This window comes from Cervus elaphus, chromosome 9 (assembly GCF_910594005.1).
Source record: "Cervus elaphus chromosome 9, mCerEla1.1, whole genome shotgun sequence".
NCBI classification, from domain to species: domain Eukaryota; kingdom Metazoa; phylum Chordata; class Mammalia; order Artiodactyla; family Cervidae; genus Cervus; species Cervus elaphus.
The window spans coordinates 24,329,427-24,346,737 of NC_057823.1; the positions used below are offsets into that span (position 1 = coordinate 24,329,427).

Genomic DNA, 17,311 nt, shown 5'->3' on the forward strand with positions numbered 1-17,311 from the left:
ATTCATCCAGAGCTAAGTGATAAGAAGTGATTTATTAGAATAGGACACTTGTGAGGCTTACACGCTGGCGAGTGAGCAATGCTGCACCCTGAGAATTTACTGGGCTACAGTTTTATAATCAAAGGAAAAATGCAGAGGGGAAGAAGGGTTTCTTTGTCTTTCTTGACTAGATGTCATGCTTCCATCATCAGTTCCTTCTCCAGATTGAGCAGGGGAGTTTTCTTGTCCCTACTGGGTCAAGCTAGTTCCACAAATTATTGTCTGTGTGTGCAGAGAGCATGTTGTAGGGAATCTTTAACTTTCTGAGCTCACTGGGCAGTATGTGGATCTCACGCCACAATTATTTCATTGTTTTGGGGCACGTCGCGTGCTTCTGCTGCATGGTTTTGTTGCTAAGCAAACCTGCTTGGTTTTGTGGTTAAGCAAACCTGTTTTCTTGAGTAATCATTAACTTACGTACCTACCATTAGCATACATATTTTTTTCTACTTACCATCCCCTAGTGGGATTAGCTATTTAATTACCTATTTTGTCCCTTCACTCTGTCCCTACCATAAGTACCACCACAAGAAAGGAATAGACACCTTTAAAATAAGAGGTTTTGTTATGCAAGATGAATACTGTACACCATCATGGGTATTTTTAACAACGCTATATTATATACTTAAAAATTTGCCTAGATGGTAGAGCTTGTGTTAACTATTCTTATCGCACACACAAAAAATATAATAGAAAATAAAAAAAGATGAGAAGAAACTTTTGGAGGTGATGGATATACCAAAGGCATTGAATATTTGGACAACCAGACATTATATGTCTCCTGCTGTGGTCTTAATATGAAGTAGCCCACATTACCTTTTATGAATTTAGATTAAGAAAAAATTTAACTTGAATCTTTAGCACCTTTAGATTAAACTTCCAGTTTATAAGAAGTATTAACTAATAACAACACAAGGATGAAAGAGGCAAATCTGGAAGGCAGAATGTGTTACAAGACATTGCCCCAGACTCTCAGATTAGTGTCATTAAAACAAGGGGTTTTGTAGATTCTATAAGACTGTGGAAAACTTTAGCCAAAAAAATAATCAGAGAAGTAAAAACAGGCAGAAACAAAGAAAAACAACAAAGGAGACCAAATAATAATGTGATCATTAAACGTAGTTTTGGGACCTTCAGTTTCTTCTCAAGGGCTGTAGAAAATACTCTGAGCTATATCCTGTGAACTGTTTTACAAATACCGAAAGCTCCACCAGGTGGAAGACGTTAACTACATGATGATCAGACCATAGCCATGACGTAAGGTGCCTCAGTTCCAAGAATTAGCCTCAAGGAAATGGGAAAAACTGACCATGGAACTGAAGACTAACTGTATCCAAAACAATCAAGATGATGCTGGTCAGACCACCAGTGACTGATTTCAACATGAATGCCAGAGCTGACTGTGCTGTTTCTGCATGTTGCCCCCTCCCTCTGTCTATAAAAGCTCTTGCCCCCTGATTGAGGGAAGGGGGAGGGATCAGTTTTTGGAGAGAAATCCATCCTCCCTCCACCTCTGCTGCTCCTGTTGCCGGCATTCAAAATAAAACAAGCCTTCTTTTCCACCAACCTGGCCTCTTTATTGGCTTTTGAGCAGTGAGCAGCCAGACCCCACTTTTACTAATGGTAGGAACACGTGGAATCTTCCTGGACCAGTTATCGAAACTGTGTCCCCTGTGTTGGCAGGCAGATTCTTAACCACTTGACTACCAGGGAAGTTCTATCAGCTTTCCTTTGATTAGTATTTATCTAGTGTGTCTTTCTGAGGCTTCCCAGGTGGCTCAGTGGTAAAGAATCTCCTGCCAATGCAGGAGAAACAGGTCGGGTCCCTGGATCACGAAGATCCATGGAGAAGGAAATGGCAACCTGCTCTGGTATTCTTGCCTGGAAAACTCCATGGATGGAGAAGTCTGGCAGGCTATAGTCCATAGGGTTGCAAAGAGTGAGCTACAACTGAGCACAAATGCATGCATGCACACAATGTGTCTTTCTATCCTTTGATTTTTAAACCCTTTTAATGTCGTTTTAGGCTTCAGGTGGCTCAGTGGGTAAAGAATATTCCTGCAATGAGGGAAACACAAGAGATGCAGGTTCCATCTCTGGGCTGGGAAGATCCCCTGGAGATGGACATCCCCTGGAGAAGGCAACCCACTCCAGTATTCTTGCCTGGAGAACCCCATGGACAGAGGACCCTGGTGGGCAAAGAGTCCATGGGGTTGGAAAGAGTCAGACACTACTGAATCGACTGAGTTCAGTGTCATTTTGCATGAAGTGAACTGTTATTCCTGATAAATTTGATTGTATTTCTCATATTTTGTGCTTTTTCCTTCTATTTCTCCTTTCTAGGTTTCTGGATTGATGGAGTTTTCATTATTCTCTTGTTTTATTTTACTGGTTTTGAAGTTGCACATTCTATTTTGATTCTTTTAATAGTTATTCTTGAATTTTTCACCTGCCTATTTTGAAATCTGAAGCTAATATCTTAAGTATCCTTTCAAACAATATAAGAACCACTGTATCTAATTCCATCTTAATTTTCCACATTATCAGTGTTTAGAATTTTTTTCCATATTGTCTTGAAATACCCTCATTTATTTTCTAAACCAGAATTGTTTATGTTTACCAACATATTTATCAACCTTTTTTATTAGCACTTCTTCTTTGGTTCATTTCATAGCACTCCTCTTTGGTTCATTTCTCTCATTATATTCTAGTGCTAAAGAATCTTGAGGGAAAGAAATCCATCCCACAGAGCTGATATCAAGATTAAACAAAGTTATTTTGTGAAAGTGCTTTATAAATGGTAAAACACAGGCTTCCCTGGTGGCTTAGTGGTAAAGAATCCACCTGCCAATGCAGGAGACATGGATTCGATCCTTCATCCAGAAAGATGACACGTGGCAGGGCAACTAAGCCCATGCACCCCAACTATTGAACCTGTGCTCCAGAGTCGGGGAGCCACAACTCCTGAAGCCCACCCCCCCGAGAGCCCGCGCTCCATAGCAGGAGAAGCCTGTGCGCTGCAACCATAGGAGCCCTGCTCGCTGTAACTGGACAAAAAAGCCCACACAGCAGTGAAGACCCAGCATAGCCAAAAATAAATAAAGTTGTGTTTTAATGGTAAAACACTGTAAAAATATGATTTATTTTTTGTGCGTTGAATATTTTTACAGGGTTTATCTGGTAAAATGTAACAAAGCTATTGAAATGAGCATGTAAGTTTCTCAGCATAAGGAAATATTTTTTAACTTATACATAGAGCTTTTTAATTGTGGAATACTAGCAACAACCCAAATGGTGAGGTAAACTGTGGTACACCAATTTCATCTAACAGCAGGTAAACTTTAAAAATAGCTTCCCCCCCCAAAAAAAATAAATAAAATAAAAAATAAAAATAGCTTCCCCAGTGGCTCAGTGGTAAATTATCTGCCTGCCAATGCAGGAGACACAGAAGATGTGAGTTCGATCCCTGGGTTGGGATGATCCCCTGGAAGAGGAAATGGCAACACACTCCAGTATTCTTGCCTGGAAAATCCCATGGACAGAGGAGCCTTGTGGGCTACAGTCCATGGGGTCACAAAGAATCGGACACAACTGAGCACACACACATGCAACCTTTAAAATACTACACGGAAGAGAAGTATTAATAAGCAAAAAAAGATAAAATTGTACACATTCATTGATTGTAACTCTGTAAAGCTGTCTTAGTAAAGACTGGAAGTGATCAACAAAAATCTGATAGTTGCTATGCCAAGGGGAAGTTGTTCTGTGTTTATTTTCCTATGATGTTATTTATTCATTTAAAAATTATTCAAAAGATATACTTGGAGATTGAAAGGATGAGAGAGTAAGATCAAGAAAGAGATGCTATCATTTTACATTTAGTCACTACAAAAAAAAAAAAAATGTGGCATCATGCCCTGTTGATTGATTAGAATCAGTTCATAGAAAAGTCATTTGACCTTAATGACTCAACGCTTAGTAAAAAAAAAACAAACAAACTTATCCTTATCATTTTTTAAAAACCATGTTGCCAATTTGGAAGCCATTAAGAGAGACAAAGGGCTTCCCTTGTAGCTCAGTCGATAAAGAATCTGCCTGCAGTGCAGAAGATCTGGGTTTGATCCCTGGGTTGGGAAGATCCCCTGGAGAAGCAAATGGCAACCCACTCCAGTATCCTTGCCTGGAAAATCTCATGGACAGAGGAACTTGGTGGGCTGCAGTCCTTCACAAAGAGTTGGGCACGACTGAGCGACTAACACTTACTTCCTTACTTACTAATAGAGACAAAGGTTTTAGGAAAACAGGATGGATGCTGCCTACTAATACAACTTTTCAACAACAAAGTCCTTCTTTCAAACTATAAAATTATTAGTAACTCTTAAAAATTCTGTATACTGATTGCTAATTTCTTTCTAGTGTCCTAAAATAATGTGGGTTTTTCAAAATGCCATGGTAGTTAACACTGACTTGTTCTCTATAGATGAGCTTACACTTTTGCTCTATCTTGGAGCCCACCAAAGTTGTTTCTGTCTTCAGGGTCTTAGCCCCGGGCCACAGGCTCCTTCAGTTTCTACTGTACTCACATTAATGTGTTCATCTAACACAACCATGTTTGTTGTGTTAGTTGCTTAGCGTGTCTGACTCTTTGCAACTCCACTGACTGTAGCCAGCCAGGACACAACTAAGTGCCTGACTGTTTATTCAATAAACATTGAGTGTGTACAATAAGCTGCTCAATGAGGATAAAGAGATCAATTAAATAAAACCCTTATTCGCAAGGTGTTTACAATTTAGTGAAGTAAAAAAGTTCCCAAGTGCATGACACTTACAGGATACAAAGTCTTTTTACATCATAATAAAAATGTAAACAATCATTAACTTTTTTTCCAACTTGCAAGTTTATTTTTGATAATCTTTTTATTTGATGTAGCTTTAGATTTACAGGAAAGTTGCAAGGACATTAGAGTTCTGAGGTCCTCTGTACCCACTTTCCTCTGTTGTTCATGTTACTATAGTATGTTTGTCACAGCTGGGTAACCAACACTGGCACATTACTAGACTCCACGGTTTTGAAAGGGTTTTCTTCATTTTTCCTTATCCTTTTTCTGTCTGGGATCTCATCCAGCACACCATATTGCACTTAGTCATCATGTTGTCTTAAATTACTCCGGGCTGTGACAGTTTTCAGACTTGACTTTGTTTTTGAACACCTTGACAGTTTTAAAGAGTACTGGTCAGGTATTTTTTCCTTCAGTTTGGGTATGTGTAGTATCTTTCTCATGGTTAGACAGAGGTTTTGAGTTTTGGGGAGTAAGACCACAAGAATAAAATGCCATTCTCATTACATCATGTTAAGGCAACACACAAGCAACATGACCTATGACTGCTGATGTTGACCTTGATCACCAAGCTGAAATTTGCCAGGTTTCTCCATTGCAAAGTTACTCTTCTCATAATCCCCTTTCCAGACTGCACTCTTTAAAATGAATCATATCCCACACTTACCTTAAGGGTATCCCACACTGAAAGGGAATTATACTCCATTTCCTTGAGGCTAGAATATCTACAAAAATTACTTGGTTATCCATTTCAAATAGAGCAGAGTGTACACGACGATCCCAAACTCCCGATCTTCTCTCTTCCTCCATTCTTCCCCCCAACACTGAACCCCGGCAACCATAAATTCATTAGCTAAGTCTGTGAGTCTGTTTCTGTTTCGTAAATAAGTTCATCTGTATCATTTCTTTTTTAGAAATGGATAACCAACAAGGTCCTACTTACTGTACAGCACAAGGAACTCTGCTTAGTGTTTCGGGGCAGCCTAGATGGGAGGGAGGTTTGAGGGAGAATGGATATACGTTTGGCTGAGTCCCTTTGCCATCCATCTGAAACTATCACAATATTGCTAATCAGCTACACTTCAATACAAAATAAAAATTTTTAATTACTTGGAATTCTGCACAAGAGATTAAAATTATTAACTTTTGTTTGAAGTTTTACATTAATAAACCTCTTTCAAATACATTATTTTATGGTCCCTGCTCAGAGAGAGTTTGCAATCAGGTTGGGGAAATCAGACTAATAGAGGAATAGTTAATGACTTATGACAATATTATAAGAAATGTAATCCTGTACATTCTTGTACATTCATGTTCATAATGGCATTATTCACAATAGCCAAAAGATGGAAGTGACCCTAAATGTCCATTGATAAATGAATGAATAAACAAAATGTGATATATACATACAGTGGAAAATTCCAGGCTTTCACTGCCATGGCCTGGGTTTAATCCCTCATTGTGGAACTAATCCCACGGGCGGTGTGGCATGACCAAAAAACCAAAAAAAAAAAAAAAAAGGGAAGGAAATTCTGCCACATGCTACGAGAAGGATGAACCTTGAGGACACTATTGTAGGTGAAATAAGCCAGTCAGTAAATGACAAATACTATATGATTCCACTCATGTGAGTTACCTAGAATAGTCAAATCTGTGGAGACAGAAAGTAGAAGCATGGTTGCCAGGAGCTGGGAGGGAGGGGTGGGGAAAGAGAGCTGTTTAATGTGTATAGAGTTTCAGATTTGCGAGATAAAAAAGTGTTCTAGAAATGTGTTATACAACATTATGAATGTACTTAACACTACTGAACTATATACTTAAGAATGGTTGATGTCACATTTTATGTTACGTGTATTTTACCACAGTTTTTAAAAGTTTTGAGATGTCTAATTTTGAATAAGAGGATTTTTAAATAACTCGCCCTCCAATAGGGACCCACAGTTATACGATAGATCAGAGGCTGAGAAATAGCACCCTGTATGGTTTTAAAAACTATGAATTGCCGACATCTAAGAATCAGGAGATTATACACGATACTCAGGATTTCTGGCTTCTTTGAAAAATTGGATGATTTGGCAACATAAGTCCAAGGATGTCACATGGTAACAGGCAGCTGGAGCTGAGCACGTTTGCTGCCTGGAGACAGGTCACTCTGCTGCAGATTTCTGCAGCCCCACCATCTGTACTGTGTCACACCTGGCCCATTTCACTCATTTTCATAACCAGCCAGCATGACTCCCTAAAAATAGTGGGGGGTTGGTGAGCTTTTCTCCTGCTTTAGTGAACACTAGTACAGTGGTATCTTAGTCCTCCACCACCTAATTCCCTGCGCAACTCTATAACAGGAAGAAGTTTAAAACTCAGAACTTTGTGTATTTAAGGTACTAAAATAACAAGTCACATGGCAGTTCCTCTGAGACCTTCATCTAAGCCCACACGTTCTCGGCATAGCCCGTAGAAGTCAAGGAAAAACAGAGCAAACTCTCTGTGAAATCTTCCGGGGAGAGAAGTCAGCTTGAGTCAGCTTTGGTTTTGAGAGCACCGTTTTAAGAGCACCTTGATCTAGTCTATTGTGATTCCTACCTCATTACCTCACTCCTGAAATCCAAAACAAAAAAAAAGTTTTTTCGAGTGTTCAAACAAAGAGTCCAAAACTTTAGCACGAACAAAACCAGACGTGAAGGCTGCTACTGAAGTCCCACACTACTTTTACGCTACCTGTGCAGAGGTGTGACTACACACACGCAAAAGGTTTGTGTACCTCCGGGGTACTTCTGCTTCTCATACACAGCTCTATCCAGCTTTGGAAGAGGATTCTAGGTAGCAATTTTTATTTGGTACCATCTCTGCTAGATACTCAAAATAGTCCTAGAGCCAACATAAAGGAGCCTCCACCCTGGATCATTTGACTGTATGAGATAACAAATCCCTCATTTGGCTTCAACCAGTTTGAGTTAGGTTTTGGTTACTGGCAATAGAAAGGATCCTAATCAAGAGTACAGTGAACACAACTTGACTGCTAAGTTTTGATGGTCTCCACTCTAATCACCATCTTTAATCACCAGTATTTTCAATTTCTTTTAAGACAGATCAACCTTGCTTACAACTGCATTAGAGTTTACTTGATCTGAAAAGAACTTCTCAGTATTTATGTATTTCAGCATAAAATTCTACGTAGTGGTTTACATGATACTTCTTTTTATACTCAGCTTTTAAAAGGAAATTCAATCTTCTGACTTTAAGACATGCAAATGTGGGGCAATGATATATCAGTCTAGTGATTTTCTTTGGAAACAGGAAACATTTTTAAAGGGGAAAAATAGGGATTTTGATTATTATTAAAAGATAAAAGGAAAACTATAAGATACAGGCATTGGAAATGTTTAGTTTCATAATATGCCACTATTAGGCATTCTCTATCTGATTGTTAGAAATTATTCATTTCCTCAAAGAGAGAGGATAAATTGGTTGGGTATGCAATCTTGTACTATGCACTTTCTCTGCCAAGGCAAACGCTGAACGTTTCAGAGCCATGAGAATGCTTCTGCATTTGACTTTGGTTGCTCTTGGAGCTGCCCATGTTTGTGTCTTTGCTGTAGAAAGTACCCTGAGTAGACTGGTGGCAGAGACCTTGACATTGCTCTCCACTCATCGAACTCTGCTGATAGGTGATGGGGTAATTTTCTTTTTGAATCCTACTGCCTTTAAAATATATAGGTAATCATTTGTGGTGCCTAATTTTTAAAGATCTGTCATTAGTCATGAAATTATGAGAGATTAGTACAAATATAATTGATAATCATATGACTAGCAAGCATTTTTACTAAAAGTTACGAGTGTTAGAGTGCTTTTAAAATGAATGCATTTCCTTTCCTTTTCAGAACTTGATGATTCCTACTCCTGAGCATACAAATGTAAGTTAAATCATGATTTGATAAATGATTGAGTGAATAAGTGAATTTCATGTTTTAAGCTATAAAGCAAGGTTATCACTGGAATGATTTACTTTTCTCCATTTTGCTTTTATATGTGTGAATACAAAAGTATGTACTTAAAAATATTAGGAATGACTTTATAACAAGTAAAATCCATTAAACAAGTGGATCAGGCCCTCTAGTGATGTCAGTTCTCCATCTCAAACAGCCTTGAGTCAGGCATTCATTTTTTTTAGGTATTTAATGTCTTTTTACTTTAAAAATTAAGTTATTTTTTAAATTGAAGTATAGATGATTTACAATGTTGTGTAAGTGATTCAGTTACATGTGTGTGTGTTTGTATATACATTATTTTATATATATTGCTTTTCAGATTGTTTTCCCTCCTTTCCATATAGGTTATTATAAAATATTGAGTATAGGTGATACTCAATAGGTCCTTGTTGTTTATCTGTTTTATATATAGTAGTGTGTATATGTTACTCCCAAATTCCTAATCTATCCCTTCCCTCTACCTTTCTCCTTTGTTAAGCATAAGTTTGTTCTCTATATCTGTGAGTCTGTTTTATAAATAAGTTCTTTGGTATCATTTTTTTAGATTCTACATATAAGTGATATATGATATTTGTCTTTTCTCTGTCTGACTTACTTCACTTAGTATGATAGTCTCTAGGTCCATCCATGTTGCTGCAAATGGCATTATTTCATTCCTTTGATAGTTGAACAACAGTCCATTGTTCATTCTTTATTCATTTATTCATTATTCATTCTTTATATTCATTTTTTATTTCTTTATTCATTCTTCTGTCAATGGATATTGGCTATTGTAAATAGCACATCTTTCTATAAGAATCCCATATTGAGTGAGAGGAGCCTCCTAGTCTCCATTCAAGTCTGACTACCTATGACTTTCCTCACTTTTATGTCTTTCTGAAACTTGAGCAAGTTAGGGTTATACTTTTAGAATCATGATCAGTAGACATTAAAATATACAATGAATGCCCTATATTAATATGTGTGTCATTTCTACATATTTAAATTATTATGATTGTATAAAGGAATTGCATACATTTAAAGTAAGTCATGGTTGTATTAAAATGTAAAATATATGATTTTATTAGTCTAAATAAAATAAAATTACTGGCTGGAACTACAAAAGGAAACTCATGTGAGGTCAATCAGTACTGTAGTTACATTATACTTCCTAAACATTTTAACTTTGGTTAAGGAGTTAATTTATATCATTTGTAAAACTCCTCAGTAATTACAAAAATTTTATCTACTTTTGGAAATTATATCTCACTGTGAAGTGTTCTGCTACTTGGAAAAGGAACAAGTAAAACATTCTTTGGAGAAGGGAACTCATGTAAACAACACAACTAACTTCTGGGACCAAATTTTTATACCTTGTTTTGATTATTTATTGTTTTAAATCTTCCTCATTTAGCACCAACTATGCATTGAAGAAGTCTTTCAGGGAATAGACACATTGAAGAATCAAACTGCACAAGGGGATGGCGTGAAAAAAATATTCAAAAACTTGTCTTTAATAAAAGAACACATAGACAGCCAAAAAGTAAGCTAAAAACATTTAGTGGAAACTTAAGTATATTTGTCTGGTTCTGCCTACATTTGTAGGAATTGACAGTTTCCTACAATACTTATTGTCTGTTCTTTTCACAGAAGAAGTGTGGAGGAGAAAGATGGAGAGTGAAACAATTCCTAGACTACCTGCAAGTTTTTCTTGGTGTGATAAACACGGAGTGGACAATGGAAAGTTGAGACCTACCTCTTTCACTGTAGGGAAAGCTTCTGGAGGAGGAGAAGGATGTTTTAATGCAACAAGGATGAGGGCCAACCAATGGCGGAGACTTAATATTCAGTGTAATTAAACTTCAGAAGCAAAGTAAATATTTTAGGCATACAACTGTTTTACCTCACACAGGCAGAAAGTGCATAAAAACAAAAAATTTGAGTTGTATTTCAGATGTCAGAATCACTGAAGTATCTTCCACCAGTTTGCTCCAGGCAAAATAGATACATATATATATATATACTTTTATCTATCTTATTTAACATAACATTTTGTAAAATGTCTGTTAATATTATTTATGAAATAATTGAGAACTTAGAAAATTAATATTTATTTCACCTTAAGCTATGTTTCAATAAAACAAAAATAGACAACTCTAGTCCAGTTTGTTGCTGACCTTTGTCTTACTCCTGCAGAAAGGTCTGTGTGAGACCATGCTGAGTTTGGAGGTCTTTCCCATTCCGGGTGGCAGACATGTCAGGTTGCTAGGAGTACCGCGGGTGGATGTGACCTAGTGGGACCGAATGGGGAAGGAGGCAGCAGGGACACGGGCAGGGGCTGAAGCCTGGCTTCCGTTCCACTACACCCAGAGACTAGGATGGTGCAGGCTAAATGGCGGGTGATGAATGAATGAGTGAATGAATGAATGAATGAATGATTATAAGGGCTGGCCAGAGAATTCAAATGAGTTTCACCACTTTGCTCAGAGAGGAGGGCACTGTAGGAATCTGTATTTAGGTTTCTTTCCAGTCTATGAGAAGAATGTGGCAGACCAGTCCCACTGCCAGATTGGGGAAGGGGCTGGAAATGCTCTTTGTGGAGCCCGGAGCACTGTGGACCTGGGGGAGTTCTTCACCTCACCTGACATTGTGGCCCAGCAACAGGCAGAGAAGCACTGGTAGGCAGTTATATTGGGGAGACTCTGTTCTAGAGTTCTCTGTTCACCGTCTATATTTCCAGGGAAGAACAGCATTAGGCAGAACAACAACCCAATCACCCTGTTTACCACTATCGGTACCATATTTGAAAGTTCCTCTGCTTGAGGAAATTTCTGAAGGATTCAGAAAATATGTTTTTTAAAGATATACTTTAAAACTGAGACCTGGGGTTCGATCTCTGATCTGGGAAGAACCCACAGGCCACGGAACAACTAAGCCTACGTGCCACAGCTACTGAGTCTGTGATCTAGGGCCTGGGAGCCACAATCACGAAGCCCACATGCCCTGCAGCCCATGCTCTGCAACAAGTCACTTGAATGAGAAGCCCTCCAACCACAAGAGAGCAGCCCCCGCTCACCATAACTAGAGAAAAGCCTGAACAGCCAAAAATAAAAAAATTAAAAAAACCTGAGACCTGAAGGAGTGGCCCAGTAACAACATTTATTATGCCACTAATTCCTTCCTTCATTTACTGATCACAGGTCCAGTACGGTGAGCTGGGAGAGAGCCGCGCACATGTGCTAGAGGGCCTTACAGATGGTGCCCTTAGCCTGGCATTAGCTGCATGGATTGCACGTGTTGTGCTCCATTGCTTGTGTGAAGAAACTGCTCCTGCTGTTTCTGGGAGTGGGAGAGGGGCCAGGGCCATTGCACACAGGCTCCCAGTGGGAGAATGCAAGTCCTTTTGTGCAAGAAGACGCATTTGCCTTCCAGCACAAACTCAGGCAAGGTAGTCAGCACTCTGCTGTGGCTTAGGTTCCCAACCTGTGCACCCAGTAAGCCCCAAGAGCTGGGGCTGAGCTGATTAAGAGATGTCAGCACAGCACCACGCTGAGTACTCTCGAAACTGACAGGAAACAGGAAACTCAATTTGAGAAGAGACTGAATGTCAGTTTAACTCAAGTCAGCAAATATTTATTGAGCTCCCATATGCTCCAGGATTGTTCTAGGAACTAGGATTCATCAGTGAATAAAAAGGACAAAATTCCCTGCCCTTGTAAACTTACACGTCTGTGTTAAATCGCTTCAGTTGTGTCTGATGCTTTGTGGTCCCGTGGACCGTAACCCACCAGGCTCCTCTGTCTATGGAATTCTCCAGGCTGTCATTTCATCCTCTAGGGGATCTTCCTGACCCAGGGATCAAATCTGCATCTCCTGTGTCTCCTGCATTGCAGGCAGATTCTTTACTGCTGAGCCACCAGGGAAACTATATATATATATGTATATGTATATATGTATATAACTCTATATATGTATGTATCTAATGGAATACTACTTAGCCATAAAAAGAATGAAAATTTGCCATTTGTAACATGGATGGACCTGGAGGGTATTGTGCTTCGTGAATTAAGTCAGACAGAGAAAGACAAATACTGTGTGTTATCACTTAAATGCAGACTCTACAAAATTAAACAGGTGAATGTAACAAAAAAGAAATAGACTCATGAATATAGAGAACAAACTGGTTACCCATGGAGAGGAGCAGGGGGAGGCAATATTGAGGTAATGATTAAGAAGCACAAAGTGCTATGTATAAAATAAATAAGCTACAAGGATATATTGTACAGTACAGGGGATACAGTAAATATTTTAAAATCATTTAAGTGGAGTATAATCTATACAAATTTTGAATCACTATGTTGTAGACCTGAAACTAAAATAATATTGTAATTCAACTATACCTCAATTTTTAAAATAAAAATAAAATTAACTTGGCAAGAAAAAAAAACTGTCATTTTCCTACTTCTTTATCAAGGTCCAATATAGCTATTGTGGATTTAAGGTTGGAATATCCTATCTAAAGTCCCACTCATCAACTCTTACCAATCTACCAGTCTCAGAGAAGCCCAAAGCTATCAGGGTTGCATGACACTCACAGAAATGGAACTTCTTACACCTACCAAGGATTTTTAAGGTGGAAACAATGATTTCCCAGCTGAGTCTATAAAACAATACCAATCAGTGGCCCCTGGTCAGGGAGAGGGGGACTCCTACAAGTTATATGAAGCACTTCTTCACCTAGGCCTAACTACTGCGGGGCTCCAGAACCTAGGACAGCAGAGGAGAGGGCCTGGCAGGCTCCAGGTTACAAAAGACTTTCATGAGTCTTGTTTTCCCTCTCAAAAGCTTATTCCAATAAAAGAGCATCTATTTGCACTCTGCCTTAGTGATGCTGCTGTTAATGTCCAGTGGGAGGTGCCAGAGTGAGATATCAGGTTAAGTTTTGGAGGGACACAGAGGAACCTTTCCAGAGAACACCTGAACACAATGCATTTAAAACCAAAGCCCCCTCTCTGTCATCCATCCCCATCCCCTCAAACCTGCTGCTGCTGCTCTTCCTTGTCCTTCTTTGTCCTCTTCCTTCGAGGTTCCCTACTTGGCTAATATAACCATGACTACTTTCCTATTTAACCTATATGCAGAGTACATCATGCGAAACCCTGGGCTGGATGAAGCACAAGCTGGAATCAAGATTGCTGGGAGAAATATCAATAACCTCAGATATGCAGATGACATCACTCTTATGGCAGAAAGTGAAGAAGAACTAAAGAGCCTCTTGATGAAAGTGAAAGAGGAGAGTGAAAAAGTTGGCTTAAAGCTCAACATTCAGAAAACTAAGATCATGGCATCCAGTCCCATCACTTCATGGCAAATAGGTGGGGAAACAGTGGCTGACTTTATTTTTGGGGGCTCCAAAATCACTGCAGATGGTGACTGCAGCCATGAAATTAAAAGACGCTTGCTCCTTGGAAGGAAAGTTATGACCAACCTAGACAGCATATTAAAAAGCAGAGACATTACTTTGCCAACAAAGGTCCGTCTCATCAAAGCTATGGTTTTTCCAGTAGTCATGTATGGATGTGAGAGTTGGACTACAAAGAAAGCTGAGTGCCAAAGAATTGATGCTTTTGAACTGTGGTGTTGGCGAAGACTCTTGAGAGTCCCTTGGACTGCAATGAGATCCAACCAGTCCATCCTAAAGGAGATCAGTCCTGGGTGTTCATTGAAGGACTGATGTTGAAGCTAAAACTCCAATACTTTGGTCACCTGATGAGAAGAGCTGACTTATTCGAAAGACCCTGATGCTGGGAAAGATTGAGGGCAGGAGGAGAAGGGGATGACAGAGGATGAGATGGTTGGATGGTATCACCAACTCGGTGGATATGAGTTTGGGTAAACTCCAGGAGTTGGTGATGGACAGGGAGGCCTGGCGTGCTATGGTCCATGAGGTTGCAAAGAGTAGGACACAACTGAGCGACTTAACTGAGTTGAACCTTCCTATCACCCTTCTGGAAGACTCCCTGACTTTAACCCTCTGTGCCCTTCCATCAACCATCCAGCCTCTGGAATGTCTCTCCAATTCCCCCTCTCCATCAGTGCTTCAGTTGAGGCCCTCACCTGTCACCTAGACGCAGCCATCACCAGCTCCCTACTTCAGGCTCTCCCCATAACTGCCAAGTCAGGGCTATTGATAAAATACACTCACGTCCACATGTCACTGCTGCAAACAAAACTCTCTGGTTCTCAAGTCCATTTTCTTTACAGGTCATACCATTGTCCCCTCTAAGCGCTACCATTCAGAAACACAGGCATCTCTCATTAAACATTGCTTGAAAGAAAATGCTAAACAGGAGCCTCATTGCCATTATTTTAAATGGGAAAACTATTCGTGCATTATGTCTTAATCCAAAATCCTCAACCAACTTTCCAAAACATAAAACACAGTAAAATGCCTGTATATAACCAACAAGCTGACATATTAGGCTGTAAAATATTTTAAGGTTTATATTTCTGTATTTGTCCATTTAATAAATTGTGGTGAAATAAGAATGTAAAATTTTTAAAACGGTACTTCCTGATCATGAAACCATTACTATGGCTTCTTTATCTAATGTGCTACATCCCTTAGCTGACATTCAGAGCCGTTCCAGTTGTATTCTGCGAACTTCAATATGCTACCAATATGCTATATTGGGAATAAACCTAAAGGTTTTCTCTGTTGAGCTCGCCGCCTCATCACTCTGTTTAAAAATGCATCAGGGTTGGGGTACATATATGTAGCATTGTATTTCGGAAGGCATATATGTTCTATGAATAAATGTTCTACGTGGAAAACTGGGAAGAAGTTCTGTAGGGAATGCAAGCTCTTCCAGCATACCCAGGGATTTTCCCATTTCTGTGCCTTTACCCACCCTGTCTCAGGACATCTGTCTTTTCCCACACAGGGAACCTGCAGTTATCCTTTGGATGTTTTCATCTATCCCTTTCTCTCTGCTCTCACAGTCAGGCTCCAATACTAGCTAATTACACTAATGAGTTACACTAATATCTTTGATTCTCTCTCTGCCTAGCCCAGCAGTATTAGATGCCCTGCATTACTTTGGGCATTCCTCTATCAGAGACCTTGTTTTTATTTTTTTTTTTAATTTTTTTTGGCTGCATCACAGAACAGCTTGTCAGATTTTGGCTCCCCAATCAGCAATGGCACCTGGACCCTCAGCAATGAAAGTGCAGTCTTAACCCCTGGACTGCTAGAGAATTCCTGTTCCAGAGCTCTTGTTTTTATATTGTACTCTTTTCAGATCCATCTTCTACAACTCTGAATATGCATCAGTCAGAATTATCTAGAGGATGCTAAAGTGATAAATTACCTCTGAATCTCAGCGGAGGGACACAAGGGGAGTTTCTTTCTTAATCACACTGTGGGTGTCAACTGGACAGCCCTGCACAGTAGCTGTCCTCCACGGGTTGGCTCAGGTTCCAGGATGTTTCCATCCCAGGGTGCTGCCACATCAACAGCTGCTGGCTGTCCAATGGTTAACCACTGCAAGGGGCATGGGTTTGATCCTTGTTCAGGGAACTAAGATCCTGCATGCTGCGTGGCTTCACCAAAAAACAAACAAACAAAACAATTGCTTTTTCCGCTATCCTTGGAGAACCACACCTCAGTTCTAAAAATCATACCATCACATGGAGGCAGGAAGACACACAGCAAGTCTCAGCAAGTATGTCTGCCCATCACATCCTGCGGAAGCATTGAAAGAAGAATACTTTAGAACAGTACAGAGAAAGGGCAAAAGAGAGGGGAGCTGATATGCTGGGCTCCCTTTTCTCTCCCATACCCCATCAGTCAAGGTTTACTCCACCAGAGCTCAACTCCCGGTACTTTCAAGTCACATCATCTGGTCATCGGCAGCCACATAAGAGGCCTGACCTCATCTGACAAGAGAGGGCATACAAACATGTGTCCTATTCCAGACAGGAATTCCCAAAACTGATGCCAGAAGGCAAAGGGAACCAGAAGGGTTCTATAACCGTTAAAGAAATCTGGTCAATCATCTAAAATCTTCCCACAAAGAATACACAAAGGCCAGAGAGTTCTATTGGTAAGTCTCCACAAATTTCCAAGTCAACATGTAATTCTAAACATACATAAACTTTTACAGAAAATAAAATGGAATACTTCACAGTTCATTTAATGAAACTAATACTTAACTATAGTAAAATCCAAGGGGGATTATATAAGAATAGAAATTTATGATCCTAAACTCATGAACATGGATGCAAAAACTGTAAACAAATGTTATCAATTCATGTCCAGTACATATAAAAATATATGGTGTAATAAACTGAGTTGAATTTATTTCAAGAATTCAAGGTTAAATAGATTAAAAATCCATTAATATAATTTACTACAGTAACCAAAGAGATTAACTACATTATATTGATGAAATAAAACAATTACTG

At 39.3% G+C, this 17,311-nt stretch overlaps 2 protein-coding genes across 2 annotated transcripts in view; one reads left to right on the forward strand and one right to left on the reverse strand.

Moving 5' to 3' along the window:
- Positions 1-17,311, reverse strand: part of RAD50 (RAD50 double strand break repair protein) — a 248,484-nt gene that overhangs the window by 115,848 nt on the left and 115,325 nt on the right. The gene's annotated exons all lie outside the window — the stretch shown is intronic.
- On the forward strand, positions 8,410-10,799 carry IL5 (interleukin 5). Its single transcript, XM_043912148.1, has 4 exons — positions 8,410-8,553; positions 8,759-8,791; positions 10,260-10,388; positions 10,496-10,799. The coding sequence occupies exons 1-4, from the start codon at positions 8,410-8,412 to the stop codon at positions 10,592-10,594; spliced, it is 405 nt and encodes a 134-aa protein (XP_043768083.1). The 3' UTR covers positions 10,595-10,799.

Excerpts from the sequence above, each read along its gene's own strand:
- IL5 (XM_043912148.1), top strand. The coding sequence starts at position 8,410 with ATGAGAATGCTTCTGCATTTGACTTTGGTTGCTCTTGGAGCTGCCCAT. Across the intron at positions 8,554-8,758 it reads CTCTGCTGATAGGTGATGGG|AACTTGATGATTCCTACTCC; the intron begins GTAATTTTCTTT and ends TTTCCTTTTCAG. Across the intron at positions 10,389-10,495 it reads AACACATAGACAGCCAAAAA|AAGAAGTGTGGAGGAGAAAG; the intron begins GTAAGCTAAAAA and ends TTCTTTTCACAG.